Source organism: Fonsecaea pedrosoi, assembly GCF_000835455.1.
Source record: "Fonsecaea pedrosoi CBS 271.37 unplaced genomic scaffold supercont1.3, whole genome shotgun sequence".
Lineage (NCBI taxonomy): Eukaryota > Fungi > Ascomycota > Eurotiomycetes > Chaetothyriales > Herpotrichiellaceae > Fonsecaea > Fonsecaea pedrosoi.
This window is the reverse complement of record NW_013550613.1, coordinates 3,643,925-3,664,882: the sequence shown is the minus strand read 5'-3', so window position 1 is coordinate 3,664,882 and position 20,958 is coordinate 3,643,925. Positions and strand designations below refer to the sequence as shown.

General features: G+C 51.8%; 6 protein-coding genes across 6 annotated transcripts; 2 read left to right on the top strand and 4 right to left on the bottom strand.

The window, feature by feature from the left end:
- Positions 1-302: 302 nt before the first annotated feature.
- Positions 303-2,537, bottom strand: Z517_05253 (UV damage endonuclease UvdE; the record flags this gene model as incomplete). The annotated part of the gene is made up of 1 exon (XM_013430580.1): positions 303-2,537. The coding sequence occupies one exon, from the start codon at positions 2,535-2,537 to the stop codon at positions 303-305; it is 2,235 nt and encodes a 744-aa protein (XP_013286034.1).
- A 911-nt stretch (positions 2,538-3,448) lies between these two features.
- Z517_05252 (uncharacterized protein) lies at positions 3,449-4,795 on the top strand (the record flags this gene model as incomplete). The annotated part of the gene is made up of 1 exon (XM_013430579.1): positions 3,449-4,795. The coding sequence occupies one exon, from the start codon at positions 3,449-3,451 to the stop codon at positions 4,793-4,795; it is 1,347 nt and encodes a 448-aa protein (XP_013286033.1).
- A 1,157-nt stretch (positions 4,796-5,952) lies between these two features.
- Z517_05251 (uncharacterized protein) lies at positions 5,953-7,505 on the top strand (the record flags this gene model as incomplete). The annotated part of the gene is made up of 2 exons (XM_013430578.1): positions 5,953-7,081; positions 7,132-7,505. 2 exons carry the CDS (start codon positions 5,953-5,955, stop codon positions 7,503-7,505), a joined length of 1,503 nt encoding a protein of 500 aa, XP_013286032.1.
- Positions 7,506-9,284: 1,779 nt separating this feature from the next.
- Positions 9,285-10,956, bottom strand: Z517_05250 (uncharacterized protein; the record flags this gene model as incomplete). The annotated part of the gene is made up of 2 exons (XM_013430577.1): positions 9,285-10,752; positions 10,811-10,956. 2 exons carry the CDS (start codon positions 10,954-10,956, stop codon positions 9,285-9,287), a joined length of 1,614 nt encoding a protein of 537 aa, XP_013286031.1.
- Positions 10,957-14,345: 3,389 nt separating this feature from the next.
- On the bottom strand, positions 14,346-17,735 carry Z517_05249 (uncharacterized protein; the record flags this gene model as incomplete). The annotated part of the gene is made up of 1 exon (XM_013430576.1): positions 14,346-17,735. The coding sequence occupies one exon, from the start codon at positions 17,733-17,735 to the stop codon at positions 14,346-14,348; it is 3,390 nt and encodes a 1,129-aa protein (XP_013286030.1).
- Positions 17,736-19,765: 2,030 nt separating this feature from the next.
- Z517_05248 (uncharacterized protein) lies at positions 19,766-20,254 on the bottom strand (the record flags this gene model as incomplete). Its single annotated transcript, XM_013430575.1, has 2 exons — positions 19,766-20,005; positions 20,108-20,254. 2 exons carry the CDS (start codon positions 20,252-20,254, stop codon positions 19,766-19,768), a joined length of 387 nt encoding a protein of 128 aa, XP_013286029.1.
- Between the last annotated feature and the right edge of the window lie 704 nt (positions 20,255-20,958).

The window sequence follows — 20,958 nt, the reverse complement described above, 5'->3', positions numbered from 1 at the left end:
GTTGATACCCCGAACGTCTCGTCTTGGCCTTGTACTATATCGAGGGAGAGGAAATCATGGCCCCCCTCACTATCCCCCACGCCCCCAATGGACCCCCAACAAAGAGACAGGAAAACACCGATAGTGTACCACTCAACTAACAGCTGCGAGGTACAAGTCAAGAATACTCGGTCAAAATCCTGGGATTATCACCATATGTTCCCATGTCTAAGAAGTAGTCGGACGATATCGCTATCGCAAGTATCTTTACAGTATTGTTACAGGTTCTAATCCTCTTTATCCCACAGATCCGACAGCAATCACTACTCATCGTCGTCCTCGTCGCCGTCCACATAATTCACAGCCTTCTTCTTAGCCCTCCTACCGCTCAGAGTCCGCGTTGGTGCTCGCCGATTGACTTTGACAACCGCACTGACCTCCTCCGCATCAGTGAGATCCGGCATCTCGAGGTCTGATTCCGCTTTCTGCTCTTCCTCGTCCAGAGCCGAGTCTTGGTCGCTCGTACTCGGCGTCAACACCGTCTTATTTGTGCCCTTCGTATTCTTCATTCCAGTACCCGAGCGAGGTGCCCGGACCGGCTTCTGCTTCTTCGTCTTCGCCACATCATACACACTCTGTGTCTTGGCAGCATTGGGCGTCGCCCTCGGATTCACATCCAGGCCGGCCAGCTCAGAAACAGTCGACTTGGCTGTGGACGCTGGCGTATCTCCCTCTCCTTCTGCGGATGCTTCCCTCGCTGCCTGCCACGCAGCCTTTTCGGCCCGTCTCAGTGCCGCCCTCTCGGCTGTTGTCTTTGCTTTTGCTGGATCTCGAGGCTTGACTTCTCGTTTCTTCGGTCGCAACCATTCCTCCATGCCTTGTGGCCAGTAGACGCGTCCTTCGGGACCACCCATACTGATCTCGGAATCTGGCACCAGAGGTGGCGGCTGTGCTTTCTCATCTGCATCGTCATCGTCGTCGTCATTGGCGATCGATGCTCCCTCGTCTGCTTTGGACTGGCGCTTCTTTCTGGGAGTTTTCTTCTTCTTCAGAGGCTTCCATGGCCTATTTTCGTCGTTCCGCACGTAAGGGGTGATATCATTGAAAGAATCAAACCCGGGCAACTTGAATACGCGCATCAATTCAAAGACAGCCTGTTCTTTGTCCTTGGCCTCGATCATCAAATCCATGTCCGGCGCACAGGGTGGCAGTGTTGCAGGGCGCGGATTATGTTTCCGTCGCTGTCGTGCAGTAATAGCCGATGGCACAGGTTCTGAATAGTGCATTTTCTGCGTGATACCCTTTCTTGTCCACGTAGCTTTGATCCTGTTATAAAGGCTCGTGATGTCAAGGGTCCCTTCGCGAACTTTGTCTGCATCAAATACAATATTGTGATGGTGGTAATCCAGAACAAGCGGAATATTGAGCTCCTCGCACACAGGCAGCAAATCATGCACACTGTAGCTAACATCATCATTCTCAAGAACTAGGCGGTCTTTGATCCCTTGCGACAACTTGACATAGTTCTCCTTGAATCGAGCAATAGTGGCAGCCTTGTCACCAAAGACTCCACCCATGTGCAGGATCATCACAGCGTCACGATTCAGCTGCCGCGGGAGCCTCAGAAGGTCCAGCATCTCGCAGTGGTAGTCTAGATCGCGTAGGGACGCTCGGATAACCTCTTTTCGCGGTGAGCCCAGCTGTGTGAACTGCCCCGGATGGGTCGTCAGCCGGTGACCGAGTTCAGCAGCCACGCGACCCGCTTCTGCAAGCACCTCTGAGGCGAATGGGCTAAGCTTGTACCCGTATATATCATGGCTGGCAAAGGGGAACATTTCAGACGACAACCGAAGGAACTTGATACCGTACCGATCGTTCCACCGCAACATCTTGACAATGTCCCGCGCATTGGCGAGACCCAATGCTTCCACATATTCTTGCCCCCGAGCTATGTCCGCTGGTTGATCCTTGTCAGGACGATTTTTGGTGGGATGTTCTGGCAGCTTGGGGTCTTTCAGTGGATGGCGGTGCTCGAGTATCGAAGCGATGCGACACGTGCGTGACGAGAATACTGGTGGATTTGCATTACGGAGATAGGTGTTCAGACAAGCATAACCCAGCCGGCCCTTCCAGGGTAATGGGAGGTATGAGCTGTTGACTGGGGGTGGCCGGGACAAGGCTTCCTTCAGCTCTTCGGGGTTAGCTTCCTCATCCCCTTCAGCTTCGGGATCATCTCTGTCAAGCCCATCCCCTCTCTTCACGGGAGTTGTAGGAGGGGCGACTGGTCTAGCATATGCCACAACAGGTTCGTCCACGGCTCCGACCTTAATCTTTCCCTTCCTACTTTTCGCAGTGTCAACTTCGGGCTGTTCTGCGTCTGGCGAAGCACGTAGGGCATTCGGGCCATCCTCGATCATATCATTCGTGTCTGGATTAGTGTCGACCGCGACAGGGGTGGTGGCAGAGGCTCTCCGGGAACTAGTCCGTCGATTTGATGCAGAAGCGGGTGTGGTAGAAGTCACCAAGGTGGTGTTAGCTGCCCTCTTTCGTTTAGGCATCGCATCCAGTGGTGAGGGCGAAGATCCTAGATGTAAACCATAGAGGGCGTGAGATCTAACTGTTGGGGCAATATAGTCTCTGCGAATCCCTCTTCGACGTAAACACAGACGATTGAAAAAATTGAACATGCGATGAATGTCTAGAGACTCTAAGCTTGACTCTAGGAGGGAAAAAACCTACAATACATAATGTCCCTTGCATGGTGCAGTGGTGAATCGAGTACGAGGACTGGCCAGCCAATTCTCTAATCACGACGTCATGACTTTTTGTGTCGCGTCTCAATGGGCAGCTGCGCTTCTCACACGCGACTTTTCGAGATCGATGCACGCCTGCGATGCTTTTCGATCCGGCAAGGTAGAACTCCGCCCTTACACCATCACCCGCCAATAACCAATCGTGAGCGCCTCATCTGCTAAGTGGCACACAGCTAGGCTTCCTCCCTGCACCCATCGATCCATCGAGCCATCTGAGGGGTCTCGCCCACTGCAGGGATCAATAAACGGACAAGCTTAGGTGGAACAGCTGGTGACCACCCTCGCTACTCAGCGAACTTCTCCATCCCAGTGGCAAATGGCTGCTCTGATTTGCCCTACAAGAAAACAGTCTCAATGCTCCTCCGCCACCAAACCACGAACCTGCATCCGCCCAAAGGCCACAACCGAGACCTCCTCCTCTTCCTCTAGAAATGAGCAGGACATCTTCAACTGTGGCGCAGAGTCAGTTATGATTAATGTCTTCCTCCCGTCATTTGGACTTATCGACCGGTGCCGACTCTTTCACCTGTGAAGGTCGTCCAAGAGGTGCTTGACTGATCGACTAATCGCTTATCGTTCTTGTTCGCCTTGGAAGATACGACTCCGCATTTCTTACAGCTGGGATCCCGGCTGACCTCACCATACACATCTACACAATGCCAGGGTTTGCCAGTTTTCGGAGAAAGCTTTCACGAACCAAGTCTGTGCCTGGGCCTGTCGAAGTCGCGGAAGAGAGTCGAGATCAATTGCAGCCATGGCCAAGGAAAGCGTTGTCCTTGACACCTTCCGACGAGCAGCTCGTCGCCAAACTGGCATTTACTCCCGAAACCGCCATCATCGAACGAGCGCCTCGTCGACAGACTCCGTCGGTGGGGACTAGGTGGTCCGAGCGGACAGTGTTTAACAATGTCGAGTCCGGCTTCCTCTCACTACCAACGGAGCTTTTGATGTTTCTCCAACCATACTTGAGCCCAAGTAGTGAGGTCTCCCTCCGTCATACTTGCTCGAGGTTCTTCCATCTCTATAGCACGCCATCCTTTGTCTTGACGGGGAAAGAGCTTTTCGATTTCCTCTGTATGACTGAACGGGATCAGGATCCCACTGAACTAGATAAGCTGGTGTGTAGCAGGTGTCAGATGCTTCATCTCCGGTCCACCTTCCCTACGGCAGAGATCAAACAGGAATCAACCTTGCGAGACTGTAGACAGGTCTGGCTGTGCCCACATCGTCACCTTGGTTACCAGAGGACGATCCGCAACATCAAGGCCGGGGTGGAATCACCATTTCGAGTTGAAACACTGGAGCCCTGTTCGAGGTGCAGAAACTCTATTCGCAACAGGTCTGTTGCCGACCGCCCCGAGAAAGGCACCTCTGCCATGGATCTGGAGAATCCGAAAGCCGAGTCTCTGTTGATCTCCAAGATTGCCCTTCTTCAAGCGCCATCACCATTGTATAACGCAAGAACAAGCGGAGGTAGTGGCATGTACAAAGAAGTGTTCCAGGTCAAGGATGTTTCCAGCGCTCTGTCAGGGATTGATTTCCGCCTCTGCGCCCATATGAAGCTCGGAGATCCTTACATCCTCAGCAAGTTCTGCAGAGCATGCATCAATACGCAACGGCTCCCACCTGGGGTGAAAGGCCCACCTTGTATCAATGAGTCGAAGCGAGAGTTTGGAGCCGGCCGGACTCGCGCGAAGTGCAAAGGCACCTGCTTTACTCGAGGCTGTAAAACACAATTCATGTTTCAAGCTCGCGAAAGTCTGTCACCTGACGCTTCTGGGAGGCGACAAGTCTGGCTCATTATTGTCGTTTATCGCTGGCTAGGTCCGCTCTTGAGTGCAGGACGGGATGGCACCTGGACTGACCACGCCATCGACCATCAAGAACGGAAGGAGATGCGCGTGAAATGGGCCGAGTGGGAAAAGGTAAACCGATCTGGAAGACAATGCATGCCGAATTGGAGCATCTGCCTTCTACATCCGGAAGATTCGAATTTGCGCTGAGATGAGATGTTTGGAATACACAACAATGATTTGTCCGACGCATCAGGTCGAGACAGCAACCGCGTGGAACCCGTTGCAACGGAGCACTCTGTATGTTGCTCCTGTATTTATCCTTGGTGGCTGACAACAACAATGGGGATCACCTCTTCAGAAGTTGCGATCGAATCCGACATGGACGACTTCGCAAAGCCCCCCTCGTTCATTCTGGAGCCGCCGCATCGAACGACCTCGAGAACATGAACAGTCATCTTCAACAGATGAACGCCACTGAGAAGATGCGATTTGATTTGAAAGATGAAAATAATGAGTTGGATGCATTGATCGGCAGTGCAATAACCGCGCCACGAATCACACAGGCTTGTTTCGCCGGACAGGCGATTATTGACAAACAAACTCAGATCGACATCCCTTCAAGGAAATGGTCCAGATTGGCGCTTAAACCCGCAGAAAATCCTAAATTAGCAGTTCGCATGTCCCAGGTTCCTTGAGTTTTGGACGAGGCTCGAGCCGATCATCGATTGGCTTTTTGTGGCTGCGATTGGCGACCACGTCGCCTTGCCAACAATTGCGGGGGATATTCGAGATTCTCCTCGACAATATCTACTAGCTTGGAACCTGGAGCTCGGAGTCCCATGGCAAAACCTCCTTTGCCCTTTCATGGACTGGAGGAATGTCATGCTGGGGCAGTGGATCGACAACATTCCTTGTGGTGACTTGCCCGGTGGCGCTTGAGCCTCGTCAATCCCACTTTAGCCCTGCCACGATCCCCAGCTGTATCCAGAGCAGCATGTCATCGAGCGTTGTCCAGCAGACAAGTCGTCGTACGCCATCTCCAAAAATCGAAGCTGGAACAGCGTTCCGTCAAGTGGCGATATGCAGATATATGTGGACGGGCTGGAAATATACATATACGAAGCATTGTGTCGCTCCCAAACACAAATCCATCCATCCGTGAATCAAGCCTGATCGCTTCCTTCACATCTATCACATCCATCACACTCCAACTCCTTTGCCTGACAGCAACACTGCTATACGTGTGCTCAACCTGTCTTCCATTCCTACCGCTTCGAAACGGGCTTCTCTGCCCTAAATCTTACAACCTCCTCCCCTCCCTTGTCAATTTTTTGCTTTGCCAGTTGTCCCACCGAGCACACACCATGTCCCCCTTGCTACACACTTCCCTTGCCCTCTCCCTATTATGGCTGCCTCTCTGCACTCAAGCCCATATGCAGATGAGCTGGCCATACCCCCTACGAAGTCCCCTTGATCCTGACATCAGCCCTGATGCAAAAGACTATGACATGACGTCCCCGTTGTTCGCGGACGGCTCTAACTTTCCTTGCAAGAACTACCAGAATACTCCCGATAGCTATGTCACCAAAGCAACTTACCTGGCCGGCGGTACCTACGACATGTGGTTGAACGGGACAGTCCCACACGACGGAGGCTCTTGTCAACTATCTCTGTCTTATGACAACGGAGCTACATTCAAAGTCATCAAATCCATCATCGGCGGATGCCCCTTGACACACAACTACGCCTTCACGATTCCGAGCTTTGCGCCCTCTTCCGATTCGGTGCTCTTCTCCTGGTCTTGGTTTAATCTCATCGGAGATCGCGAGATGTACCAAAATTGTGCCCGGGTTGAGATCGTTGGTGGCTCGAGCACACGGCATCGACGAGGCTTGCCGTATCGACGACAGGTTGCTTCAATGGATCGGCTACCCAATATGTTCGTGTGCAACGTGAACAACGGCTGTCAAACCATCGAGCAGCGAGAAGTGGTTTTTCCAGATCCCGGGAGCGATGTTGTCTACGGCCAGGATGCCATCGTTCCAGATCCAGGTCCGGGGTTTACCATCAACGGCGTCGCTGCTTCAACTACTTCTGATTCCCTGACCACCTCCGTCTCTACGCAACTCGATCTCGTCACGACGACTGGGACATCCAGCAGTTTGGAGGTTCCCACGTTAACAACAACGTTCACGACTCAGACTACTCGGCCCTCCTCGACTGGAACGACAACCACTGTTGGAACTACAACGGTGGACACCACTACCACATCTATGCTCGTCTCCCCAGGGGCTTTCTTCACGACCGATTCGACCACACTGAGCACCTTCTCAACCACCACCACGCCTTTTACTTCGGGAACAGGAAGCGTCGTGGATAATTTGGCTGAATCCACGACGTCTTTCAGCACATTGACGACAACCTCAACCTCTCTTGCCCCTTTCCCCCTGACTAACAGTTCAACTATTACGTCCGCCATTGCCTTGGGCACTGGTGCTGTTTTTGCTAACTCTACAGATCCTGGCGACTCTAATCTGGCCGAGTCCACGACCATTTCGATGACGACTACGACACCGACGACACTTACGACACCGACGACACTTACGACACCTACGACACTTACGACACTTACAACTATGACATCGACGACGACGACGACGACCACAACGACGACGACTCCCACGACGCTATTCGATCTTGCGACATCTTTGACAACTACAGTGACGACTCCCACGACTTCAACGACTACCGGAACGACAAGCACTATTTCTACGATGACAACAACAGCAAGCATCACACTGTCAACCACTTTTACGACATTGGTACAGGTTGCGTCTACGACCACGACCACGACCGCTACCACTTCTCCGACCACTCTCCCACTGCCTTGTGTCCCCGGAACATTTACATGCAATAGCCCTTCTAGTTTCTCTCAATGCATCTCCACCGGTGTTGGGACGACGTATACCTATATGGGTGCCGTCGCCGCCGGCATGACGTGTGTTGATGGCCAAATTATCCGCGAGAATGACGGGGCCTGCACGCCTAATGGTGCGTTGTACTGCAACGGCGAAACGTCGTTTTACCTCTGCGACCAAGGCGGGCTCGTGAAAATGGGCCCCGTCGCGCCAGGGACGATCTGTCAGGACGGTGTGATCGTCGCTGCGTGATCGGTTGTTCGAGATTCTGGAAGCTTGAATTTCATAGTTCTTGGAATGCCAGTTTTTCAAGGCACATGGGGATTGGGCGAAAAGGAAAGAGGGCGTTTATTACCTCTGGCTTAACCGGGGTATATCTTGTCCTTGTCCCTGTTCTTCCCCTTTCCCAAGGCGTTTTTGGTTTCGGCCTTTTTAATCCGGAGGGTTTCTTTGGGAACGGGGAATGGGAAATAAGATCAAGACCCAACATAGCGTGGCGCTGGGATGGATATGAAACTGGGATTGGGATTGAGACTGAGATCAACGTTGGGTAATGATTGTGGGACGGACAGACAGGATCGGACGACCTCTCACAGCTGAACTGGATATTTACCAACCACCACGACGGATCGGATCAACGAAACTGAGATTCTGGTTTCTTTGATTTTTTTTCTGGGACGATTTCTTACTTGGAAAAGTTGCGAGAGGCAGGCAGACAGCTAGGCAGGACCAGGCGCATGAGGCATGAATGAATCCACCACGTATCAAAGTGAATAATATAAGATGATATTTGAGTATTCATGTACCTCGTACACGCTCGATATACCATACAGCATACCCCATACCTCATAAGATAAATCAAAGAATGTAATGCAATACAATACAATACAATGCACGTCACATCGCATCACATCACATCACATCATGTTTGATATCCCCTTTGGTGTATACTAGTGTACGAGGTACTTAATTGCATACTATATACATACTTATATGGATGGATGTCTGGTAGACATATGTATACTAGATACCTAGGTATTATATATGTACCTACCGAGTACATAGCTAGGTATGTAAATATGTATGTATACGAGGTATACTCCCTCAGTCGCTTCGCTATATATATATATACTCTTGTCTATCTGTTCTGCGTAGGACTTTACTGCGTTGCCTCTTCTCTGTTCTCTCGCTGGCTGGCTGGTGGTTTGAATGGGCGGACATTTCTTTCCTTGGACGAATCCTCCCTCACACTCATTCGCCCACATACACACACACAGTCTCTCTCTTATACAGCGCCCTCCTGTCGCGACCATCTTTCGTTCTCTTCACAAAAGCACACACCGAATATGAAGAAAAGGCAAATCACAACGAATGCGCTTGCTCGTAAAACCATGCGCCATCAACATTGAGCACTGAACACTGAACACGGAACGGTGAGCGTACAGCATAATGTACCTCGTACTCCAAAGCAGGCAGAGGAAGAGGGCTATACACAATGGGTATCAACTCAAGGCATACAATGCAACAACAACGAACAACGCATAACCAACAAAGATCCAACTCGGCAACGGGGCAAAGAGCGCTGCTGATAACACCCGGTCTTCTGCGATCCAAGTCGACGACGACTCCCGCGACGGTGCTTTTTTGTGCGACATATTACTGGATTATTGAGTACTGTAGTCTTCGTCGGACCGTGAAGTCCACCATCCCGAAAACGCCATTTGCTAAACTGCATGTCGTCGTAAAATCAGCTTTGATTGGACACCGTGCCGATTTCCTCATGGAGGTGGAGGACCGCCTGAGCCGCTTTCGGCCGATGTATCGCCTTCTACCGTCTTCTTCCACGCTTCCGGGAGGCAGACGCAGACCAGTGGGAAGGCCTTGATCTCGCCCGGCGGAGTAGGGGATTCTTCTCGAGTTGCCGAACCGTTCGACACACCACTGTCTCGCTGCACCTTATGCTTGCCATCATAGTCCTCTGCCCGCTCGTTGATCCGCACTCCCGTCGCCCAACCGTCATCCCAGATGCCGACCACTTTCAACATGTCACCACGTTCCAGTTCAAACTCGTCTCCCGCTCGAGGCTGATATGCCCATAACACCGAGACTTTATCTCCAGGATGAATATCGTCGTTAGAGTAGTAATCCTTGAAGAACGGCAACTGCTCCGATTGTCCACTGGCGACTCCTTCTGGAGATGAGAAGTCGCCAGGGGAAGATCCATGTTGTGAGTCGCTCCCTGGTGAGCCGTTAGCTTTCATCCCACCCATCCCCTTTTCGCGCGAATCTGGACTGTCACCGTATGGGTCGGTGTGGGATGTGTAATTGCGTGGTCCGATGGTGGGCCCGACACCTGGCTGGTCATCTTGCAGCGCCGACATACGAGCAACACGTCCGCCAGGTAAGACCTCATATCCTTGCTGCGTCATGGGTTGGTTGTAGGATGCAGATACGACACCCTTCCTCTGCGGCGAAGGTTGGTTGAGAACACTGCCTGCTTTGCTATGGTTATGCCTGCGACGGAAGCAAATGAAGCACAGGATGATCACGGCAAGTAGGATCAGAAATCCCAGGACAGATCCAACAACGATCCCGGCAATCGCCCCACCGCTCAAGCCACCACCTCCGTGACTAGCGACCGCTGTTGGACTCGAAGTAGGTGAGGATGTAGGGCTGGTAGAAGAGAAGAGGTTGGAAATGGTGGAGAAGACAGGGAGCGTAACATCCTGGCATCTGCCAGTCGCGTTGGAAGTCAGGCAGCACGAGTCTGTCCCATTGAGGGTACTTGAGCGACAGAAGCTGCACAGACCCATCAAATTGCTGCCAAACCCACAATTCTCAGGTTCGTTGGACTCGCCAGTGATACAGCTGCCACTAATAGAATTGGCGGGTAATGCACAGTTGGTGAAATCGGCTCGGAGTTCGTCCGCGTAGTCATTATTGCGACTAGGGCATAGATCGCTCGAGACAATTTGCTCCTCGCTCAATGCCAATTCGGCGCAAGAGTCGGCGCACAGAGGTTCGGAATCAGCCACAGATAGACCGCAGGGTGTCCGAGAATTCTGCACAATGCCATTGCAGAGAAAGCTGGTCGTATAACGGGCGTAATAGCTGGTGGTGTTGCCCAAATTCACATTGTCACAGCCAAAGATATTCACATATTTTGTCTGTACATATTGTTCATCGACATATTGAGATAACTGAGTATCGAAGCTCTCGGTCGACGTGACAAAGGCAAGAAAAGGACTGAAATAACGTTAGGGGTTTGGTCATCCTTGCAGCGAAGAAGGTCGGCGTCACTTACTATAGGGCAACTAAAGTAGCATCTGTTGATACCGAGGAAGAGTTGAAAGCAGGACACGTCTTCGAACCAGCCAGTGATATGCAGCTCTGCGCAAATACACTGGGAGCAAAAAGCGCCAATGCGCCCAGGGAACGAAGTTTCTTCATGCTCCTAGGAAAGATCGACCGTAAACAGTTGGTGAGAGGATTGGTCAACTCAGTCTTCCCAATGCGAATATCCAAAATGTGACCACCTCTTTCAGGTTCCAGCTCATGCTGAACTCGTCATTCTTCCCACAACGATCTGGCCGTCGTCGCGATTGGGCTTCCTCTACCAGGTGGCTTCCAGACACAGGGCTCGATGAGGATGGTGGGAGCTGGAAGCGAGGTCGTAGAGCTTTGACTGGCGGTTGAGAGGATCGAATCACGAGTGGAGCGTGTTAAAAGGAGTTGATCAAAAGGCTGAAACTGAAAGAAGCTGGTATAGTTCAAACGTGTCGATTGACGCAGAATGGAAGGACAGCAAAACGAGCGACTGTTGGTTAGAAGACTGTCGAAAAAGCTCCGGATAAAGAGAGACCCTGAGAGCGGATTGGAGGCAAAACAAAAAGCAAGGTGAGAAAATGCAGATGGAGGGAGGGTGGAAGAGGTAAGAGATCGGAGGAGCTGGCTGGCTGGCTACACACGCAGCCGTGATTGGGGGTTCAAGGGCTACCGGGGGGCCAGTAGTGGCTACTACAAAGTCCCTGCTGCAGCGAAAACACACAAACCTGGGCGCTTGCAGCCAGTGCAACTGCGACCTGCACCGACTTGCTAACGGACTTTGCTTGACACGCAGCAACGGGTGGTTAGTGCTGCGTGGCCGGGGCGATCGCTGACACCAAAGAGCCCTCGTTGATCGGCACATAGCGGACGACACCCGGGGCAGCTAGCCGGGCCAGGAAAGGCCCGAGGCCCTAAGCCTAGACGAGGCCCAGCCTCTTCGCGCCAGCTCACACCTTAAGCTTCTGCTTAGGCCTGCATGGGCCTGGCACCCAATGGTGGCTCCCGGCTAATGGCAGCGCTTGCCCTGTTCCTCTCAGTTGCAATTTCGCAGGACTCGCTTCATCTCAACATCTGCTCCTGCGACTCTCATGGCTCGTGCGTCTCCCTGATTGTACTTCTACCTCTGAAACAAGAACAATCTTCGCCTCTTCTCTGAGTCTTGGGGAGGTACAACTGCTCTGGAGAGAAAGTGTAACTTTTACGAACCGAAAAGTAGGTTCCGCAGGGTGTGAATGACTTCGGCATGCCACATGCAGACACATTGACCCTCCTCCAACACACCTCGTCTGCGCCTCCAGCCAATCCAGTGGGCAACATAACATCCGACCTGTACCTCCAACCGAGATTCCGAAACCTTGCAAGACTTGCGGCAGAATGGACAGTTTGTTTGAGGACGGTCTGAAGTCAAGATTCGATGGTGTTTGTGATGCAGTGGATTCCGCGGTGGAGGGGAAATTGCATGGCGCTGCGGCCACTCACGCCACGTCTGAAGTTATCCAGTCCACACCACGTTGAAGTATTAGCTGCGTGCTGGCCCATGCTGGCTCCATTCAGCTCGAACTGACCAGTGATGTTTCTAGGTGGCATTGTTGTGTACCTACAGTAGGTTGTCCTTCACCACCACGACCTTACGAGTACCTCCGTCCCCGCGAACTTTCTTCCACCACGCCATACAGACTTTTTGTTTTCCTTCAGGCCGAGCGCATGGCTTCAACGTGCCAACCTGCCTGCCAACCCACACGAACCTTCTCTGAAAAGCTACTCATGGTTGAACTTCTCGTCGGGCAGACCTTTGAGAATTTCATTGGATACGCGCATCCAACCCTAATGCAACCCCATGCTGCATGCTGATGTCAAGGTGCAGCTGCTCAGAGTCTGAGATGCAGGTACTCCATACTTTGCAGCAAACCCAGAGACAACTGTGGTCCTCTTCAATCCTGGGGTTGCACATCAAACCCGAAAAGGGAGTAACTACGCCTCAAGCAGTCAGAATATCCCATCCCGATACAGACTGAACCCCGCGGTTTCGGATGCATTGAAAAGCTACGAGGTCCAGACCTCAGAGACTGCCTTTACAGACTGCGGCTGGCGAACGTGCCCATCCCTGATGATGATGTGCATACTGGAAAGCACGGAATCCTTCGTCATTGTTGAGGACCCTACTAGTGCTCTTGAGGGTAGTCGCTGCAATGTTGACGATTGGGCTGCTCCAATACGTCGACAATACCTGTTCGATGGAATCATCGTTACCATCAGAAAGGAGTTAGCAATATCAACAAAGGGCTGCCTTGGCTGATCTTCGTATGTTAGCTCCGATGTGGCAGTTCGAATGTTTGCATACTGGTGCTATCTATCCCCGTATCATATCAACGTCATTGCCCAAGACATGGCGTATCTCTCTCCGTTCTAGACATTTCAGTGACAATGAGACCACACTGAACCTATCTTCCATTCTGGGAAGGAGTTTCTATCTATCCCTACAATCTCAGCAAAAGACCTTTGAGCCTTTGCTGACTGGTAATTTAATCCAAGAAGCTCGTATAATTGTCCCAGTTCCAGCGCAATTTACGAGTAGTAGGACCTGTAGGAAACCTCATTGCTACTTCCTCTGTCGTCAGCACCGTGACCGCTCTCGGTCGATACAATGAGTGATATACCAAGTAATAATATAATAGTGATACATGGCAGAACCCAGCACTTGGAGAATCTGCCTCTCTTTTTTCCCTTTCCTTTTCCCTTTTCCACCCCTCCATTCCGTCCAGTCAGTCAGTTTGTCCAGTACCCAGACTGCAACTCGGCCGTCAGAGCATAGTTCCACATTATTTGTTCGTCGTACATTCATTCATTCATTCAATCAATCGTTTAGTCGTTCAGTCGTGATTCGCTTTTGTGAAGAAAGATAAAAAAACCCCCCCTCCAAAATTGTTGTAGCAACGCTGTGGTTAAAGGCGCCCTTCGGCGCGGTGGGTATCGTGTCATACCGTGTCATACAGTGTCATATCGTGTCGTGTCGTGTCGTCGCAAATCATGGTATCGTGTCGTATGGTGTTTCATGGTGTCGTGATCGTGGTGGAAGTTCGTTCCGAGAGTATAATATGTGCGTGCGTGTGTGTGTGTGGCTGTGGTTGATGTTGTTGTGTACCTCGTGCTCGAGGTGATACTCGTGCTTTCTGCTTGATTAATATCGTTCTGTTGGGATCCATAAGTCCACCAAATGCCACCCCCAATGGTATCTTTTCTTCACTGTCCTTTCCCCTCCTTTGTTTTCCTTTGTTTCCTCGTCCTCCTTGTTCACCACGATAGATGATTAGAGAATCAAGACCAGCTTTGATTAAGGTGTCGATGAAGAGAGGTTCGCCTAGTCGAGGAAGATTCATTTGAATCTGATCTGATTTGAGTGGGGGTTGGAAGGTTGTGCTGCTGTTCGTGGCGGGCATAGTGATTAGATAGGAAGATTTCCTTTGTTTGGAGAAGACGGCAAAGTTCCTCCCGCGAAGCACCCTCTCTCCAGCTCAGTCCCTCTTTGTGCACATGGCCTTGAGCTTCTTCCAGCTCTTCTTCACAATGTCCTTGGTCTTGGCCTTTGCGCTCCTCAAACCGGCGCTCATCGTGGCCGTCGAGTTCGTGCCCACGTTGACACCAACAGAGGACGTCGCCCGCGCCGCCCGACTGGGTGGTCGGGGCTTGGTCAATCGTCTCCGCTGCGTCGAGGTCCAGCTGGCGTGTCGCCAATCCTTGCGGGTGCGCTGGAAAACCGGTAAAGGTGGAACAGGGCGGAGTATTCCCTCTTCCTCTCCGTCTTGTTCTTCTTCTCCATCACTGTCTCCTTCTTCCTCGTTGTGCGGTTCGCGGCCCTCAACCCCCGACGACTCATCGGATGACGTCGATGAAAAGTACGACACTTCGTGTGGAGCAGCCCATGTGATTGATGAGGGCGATACAGGTGGCGGAGATCGGACACAATGGACACCGTTGAAGGTGGGGCTATGGTCGTGTGTAGAGGGAAGCGTGATCGTCTCGGTGTCGTCTGGGAATCTGCGAATGGTCCCTTCTAGCGGTGAGGAATTGGAGTTGGCCGTGGCTATCGATGATGGACGGCCCGGTGGAAGACTGAATCGGACATGGCGACCTTCGTGTCGCTGGCACGGAGCTGTTGATGACCTGATAGAGGCCCGCAACAACTGTAGAGGGGGTGCTTGTGCCGAGCTTGGATCTTGCTCCTCCCCAGCGGCTTCTGGCGAGATAGAATTGAGCACTCCGGCGCTGGAAATGGTGACCAGAGTTGATCCCAGGTTGGGTTGAACTATGTTGCCCGCGATGTCCTCTTCCGCACCATCTCCATAGTTGAGTCCAGTAGGTATGGCACTTGCCGAGGTGGTATCGTCGTCTTCAACCTCGTAGGCGGAAGCCGCTCTTTGTAACGCAAGTGTCCGGCGGTAGTTTTGTATGCAAAAGCCTCGGATAACACCTTGCCAGAAGTGTTCGCCATTTGATTTGGTGGTTGTGGTGAGGCGGCTCCAAGCTTGGAGGTATGAAATCCTTGGGACGTTGAGTGTCACGGGTCTCCGATGCAGAACGAGTGCTGTTGAGGGCGACGCCTGATCCTGTGGCAAGGTGACGGTAACTTGAGGGGCGGCTTCTGTGGCATGATTCCCAGCCTCTCTATCACTTCTGGAGACATTACTTGTCCTAATAGCCGATCGGTCAACTCCCGACAGGATTCTCGTCGAAGGCACCGAAGCGCGTTGCACTTCAGCGGAGCCAAAATTTGCAGACAACTGATCGAAGCGCATGGCGTGACTTCGAACAAGACCAAGTTGCTGGCCAGGGAGCGTCATGGTGATAGTGCCGTTCGGAAATTGATGGACAACTGGTTGAGGTCCACTCGGTAAGGGACCTGTTGGTGTGAGCACGACAACTGGAGGATTGGACCTGGTGCTGAGGCCGTGATAACGAGGAGTTGGCGTAGGGATGCTGGGCGAGTCGACGAATGTTGGTGCCAAAGACTCTGGAGTTCCGACCAACGTCGAAGTAGGTGATAGAGCAATCGAATCGGCATGACCAAGGATGTGTCCAGCAGCCCGAGGAGTTACAGGGCTTAGAGGTTCTTGTGACATGGAGGATGTGGCGGCTGTTTGCATCGCTTCTTCGAGAGCGTCAAGACGAGCGTGTAAGCTGCTGGCCTGCGTGCGTATGGCAAACGCAAGAAGCTCTTCTTCGGACTCGTCGTCTGTGTCCAGTTCGGCACCCTGTTGACGAGCATATATCGCCTCGTAGTCTTGTCCTTGAGGCATGTCATCAAATCCATCGATCTCGGATTGTAGTTGATCGCCGACGGCACTTTCAGAGCCATCATTGCCGCTTTCACACTCGTCGTCAGTGACGGCCTTTGACTCGGCGTCTTCGTTGTCAGACATATGGAGAGATGTGTCGGGTGTTCCTCCGGGGCTGGCGCTCGAACCGCGCGATTGCTCGACAGTGGTAGATGTCGACGCGGAGCACACGCGACGATCATCATTGCCACGAAGGCTCTCCGCGTCTTCAACGCTGTGATCTGCAGATGGCTTGTTGTTGCCACTCTGCGGCTTTCCACCCTCTGTTACCAGTTCGGCAGAAGAGGCTCCAGATCCCGCCACTGGCAATGGAAGAGCCAGAGTATCGACGGGCTCTTGCTCCTCTTCTTCGTCCTCTTCCTCGTCATCCGCCCAACGAGCCGCAACAGGTCTGTCTTTTGTGGCGGTGAGGAGTTCCTTCCACTCCGCACGTGAAAGCGAGCGACTATTTGAATATCGCTCAGGGTTGAAGGTATCGTTTGAGGCCCCAGGGTTTGCGGGGACTGGCGTAGCGGTCGTGGCTGGTTGACTGACTGGGCGGTGTACTGAGTGGCGTAGAGGTGACGAAGCACCCTGTCGATTAGGGCTGAAGACTGGTGCTTGCTCGACGTCCTCATGTGTGAAACAAGAGCGACCAAGCCTTGAAGGCTGGCGCCCTTGGGCGAGCCTGGCACTGAATGCAGCCTTACGAGCTGCATCCTCTTTCTCCTTTTCCTGCGTGGCAGCAGTGATCATGTCGACCCGGTGTGCAAAGCCCTTCGTGATCCCATTGATCACAACGGACTCCCTAGGGTCAGGATAAAAACATGGGTCGAGAGGATCGGCCATGACCTTGTACTCCTCGGGTCCATAGTGGTCATGGACCCACCAGCCATGTTGGCTGTAAATCTTCTCGCTCTGGCCAATACAGGCATTCTCGAGACGAGATCCACGAAGGGTTTCCAAGGCCTCCTTGTTGCCATAGTAGCAGACAGGATCCAACAGCTGCTGAGCACATCCCATGATAGTGCTCTTCCAAAGCCCATTGGGGGTGGTGACGTTGAGGTGCTTTGGTGTTGACTTGAGAATGGCGATCGTAGTCGCCGGAGCTGTGCCCGACTTCGTGAGAACGGGTCGACCAAAGACGTTAAAGTGGTGAATACACTTCAAGCTCTGCAATTCCTCGAGCTCAAACCACTGGTAGTCGGACTGAGGATCTCTGATCATTTTCGGATAGTCCTCGTCCTCCTCACCGTCGATGATGCTGTCCCCGCGCTCAATGCCTCTATCCCCATCGTGCATGTACTGCACGAAGTCTCGTCTTGACGACTCACGTTCCTCCGGAGTCCGCTCTTCATATTCGACCTTCACCAAGGGGAACCTCTCCACATCCCGGAATGCCGCAAACACTGCAGGCGTGCGGTCATCACGGTTTGAAGAGGTAGGGTAGTAAAACCCCTGGACATACAGCGGAGATGCTTCTGCTCCATCTGATGTCATCTCTTCTTCCCTGCGTTGATGATATAACGCTTCAGCATCGAAATCAGCGTCGGCTTCGAAGACGTTGAAGAGTTCCGGAGTTGACGGCATGGTGACTGGTTGAGAAATTTGTGGTGTCAAGTTGCCGTGGGAGTGTTGTCGTTCGGTCGGGAGATATGTTGCTGATGGACGTGTGCAGGAGTTGCTGTCCTGCACACTCGGGACAAACTCCGCAGCATGAACGTTCAAGTGCGGCTCGATTCTATGCGCTGGTGCACCAGGCACAAATAGTCTCGCTTGGATGTTGAACGTTGGCGGAGAAAGTGTTTGTCGCGATGGGCATAGTAGGTCTTGGTCGCTACTATGAGTCCAGAGAGAGGGAGTATGAGCAGTGGGGGAGCTTGTATATATATATTCAGGGGGCATCAGCGAGCCTTGGGCAAGGAAAGGACCTTGTGTTGGTTCCTATATCACATTAGCTAACCCTTTTCGAGTGGTTGAGGGTCTCATTGGTTACCATTGCAGCCGAAGACGAAGAAGTGGAGTAAGTATAGAAGGTGTCCATTCAGATTGCTTCAAGACTTATGGTTTCAGTTTGACAGTGTGAGGACTTGGTTGTACCGTGTCAAGAGATAGTTAGATGGGTATCTGGGTCAGGTCAAAAGAAACCTTGGGATTGCTGAGAGATAGAAAGGTTGATGGTGAGGAAAGTTGGGATAGTTCAAGGGGCGCGTCGCGTCACACTGTCCAGCTGCCTAACAAGGCAAGACACAAGAGTATGCACTTGTTCAGATTGTTATGTGCCATCATATTCACCAGCGGAAGGTTGAAAAGGCCGCAGTGCTTGGGTCCGCGTGAAGCCGATCGCGACACTCTCGGATAGTGAATAAAGGGTCTTGGGGGATGGTCCAACTGCCTCCAGATACAAAGCATCCTCCATTCCAGTATTCAATTTTCTTTCTTCACGACAGACCGTTTGATTTTTGTTGTGCATGGGCTCGCACATGACGGGGATTGATGGGAAGTTTTGAGCATCCACCAACAGTCGCGTCGTACCATACATATACCCGATTTCTGTTCATCTCTCAACCTTCACCGGTTTCCATGTTAAGTGACATTTTGCACAAACTGCTGGCTTGGGGTCACGGCGACATTTGACAGTGTGAATCCCGCGTTTGCTGGGTGTGCATCCTCCACCCCGTAGTTTGGTTGATCTGGCACCTTGATGTAGGAGCACGCATGTTGACAAACCACCCTGTTTGTTTGACAATGGCTGCAGGGAGGCAGACTCAACAAAGATACCGGTGCAGCTATTGTCTTCATCATGTCGCTAGTACACTGGCTGGTAATCAAAGCGGACGGAGCTTGCTATTGCTGACATGGGACAATGGAAGGACTCTCAAGCTGTTCGACAGTCGGAGATCTCACAGACCAAACCATGGGAGGTTGGTTTTCCATCAATTCTGAAATGTCTGTATAAGTTAGGATCTTGAGGTTGTGATATCTACAGTACTTAGCACATTGGTTTTCTACATCCATGTCTCAGTTCTGGCCCCTTATGAGTTGTCCTGGAGCACTGGGAGACACGCTGCTTTTCAGGGAGTTCGGATGGGCCACAAGAGCTGCTTCAAGCCTGAGGAACATTCACAGGGAAAGGCCTGAGTAAGAGGTATTTGTTAAGCATTCAACTGGCACGAGGGAGAGGAAAAACTTTGTTGATGATTGATGAAAGAATGTACGAATGGTTGGTTAAAGTTGGATGTTGTGGTGTTCTGACTTTGGGTGGAAGTGGCCCGTGCGCAGCCAACATTCCACGAGGCTCGCCAATCAAGACTCGACAAAGAAACCCTTTGTTGAATAAACTTTCCAAGCAGCCAAGAAATCAAATGTAGAGACAGAAATGGATTATATGCTCTCTTCAGCACAACAATGGCACTTCTCTTCCGTGTCTTGTCTTGTCTGACAATGTCCTTCCTAGATTCTAGACATCAAAGAATATGCAACTCGCCCACCAGCAATCCCTTTAGATGATTCCCGACCAACCCACAGCTCTGCGATTCCCTCAACTTGGCTCACAGGAGACTGCCATGATGTAGTAATATTCAGAGAAGCATGTTCCCAAGTGAGTATTGGCCGGGTCATCAATTCTCAACGACCATTCTCCGGTACAATCGGGCTGCATCCACATTGTACAAGCTCCTGCGCACATCCCCTGGATTAGCCCCTGATAGTGACAGGGGGACGACAGTAATCTGGTAGTGCTCACCAAACCAGCTGGAACATTCATTTGTCCACACATTCTTCATCCCAGTTGCAAGAGGCATGCACCCAGTGGTGGGTGGATAGACAAGCTGTTGATAGCTGACATCCTCGCCGCAAATCTGCCATCAGCCGTTAGCCTGTTAGCAAGCGAGTGGGCTGAGAAGACAGAGCATCCTTCCAGTGTCATGCCAACCGTCTTGCAGAGCTCAATGAGAACTTACAGTTGGGCTGAAATCCCAGATACAGCTGTTAGAACCGATATCGGTGATGTTGGTGACGGGGAATGGCATCGCCGTGCTGGTCAGAACTTGCAAGGAGAGGATGCTAGCAAAGATGCTGATGAAGCGGTTGAAAATGAGTTTGAGCATCGTGATCTAGGAATCTGCACAGCAGTGCTTTTTTCGTCGATGTCGAAATAAGATATGAGGTCGGACAGGCACTCCAGAGATTTGAAATGTCATACGTTACAAAGAAGAGCCATGGCGTACCATATTCATTTCTCCAGTACTCGGAATGGCTTCTACGACCTCACTCGTAGTGATTTGTCCAAGGAGTGTGGCCAGGAGTTCACTTATAAAAGGCGAACAATACCTCTTCAAACCACAAAGTGACCCCGTCGACTGGCCTCGTAGCGCATGAGACACGGGACTCCTCGAGCACAAAGGCGAACGGGGGGGAGCCTGGCCAACGTCTGCACAATTAATTGTGAGTTGATATGATCGATTCGATCGAATGTGTGTTGAGTGGGCGGATCCATGATACGAGACGATTGCGGTTACAGCTCGACCTCTTCGCAGCGTTTGGCGATTGGGATTGTTTCAAAAGTGACGTCGAGATTCCCGCCTCGACTCCCCCGCCGACTGCATTATTTTCATCAAATCTTGGAAAAGAACCTGGTCAAACACTGAACAGGCTTGGCCCTTCTGACCTTCTGTCTGCTTTGTCCTTGTCTGTCATGTCTGCCTGGTATTCTTCTGCAAGCTCGGCCCTTTTCAACCCTGCCTGGTCGCGATTGAAAACGACAACCTCGGGCTGTGCGTATGTACGACGAAGCCTTCGGCAACCCGCATGG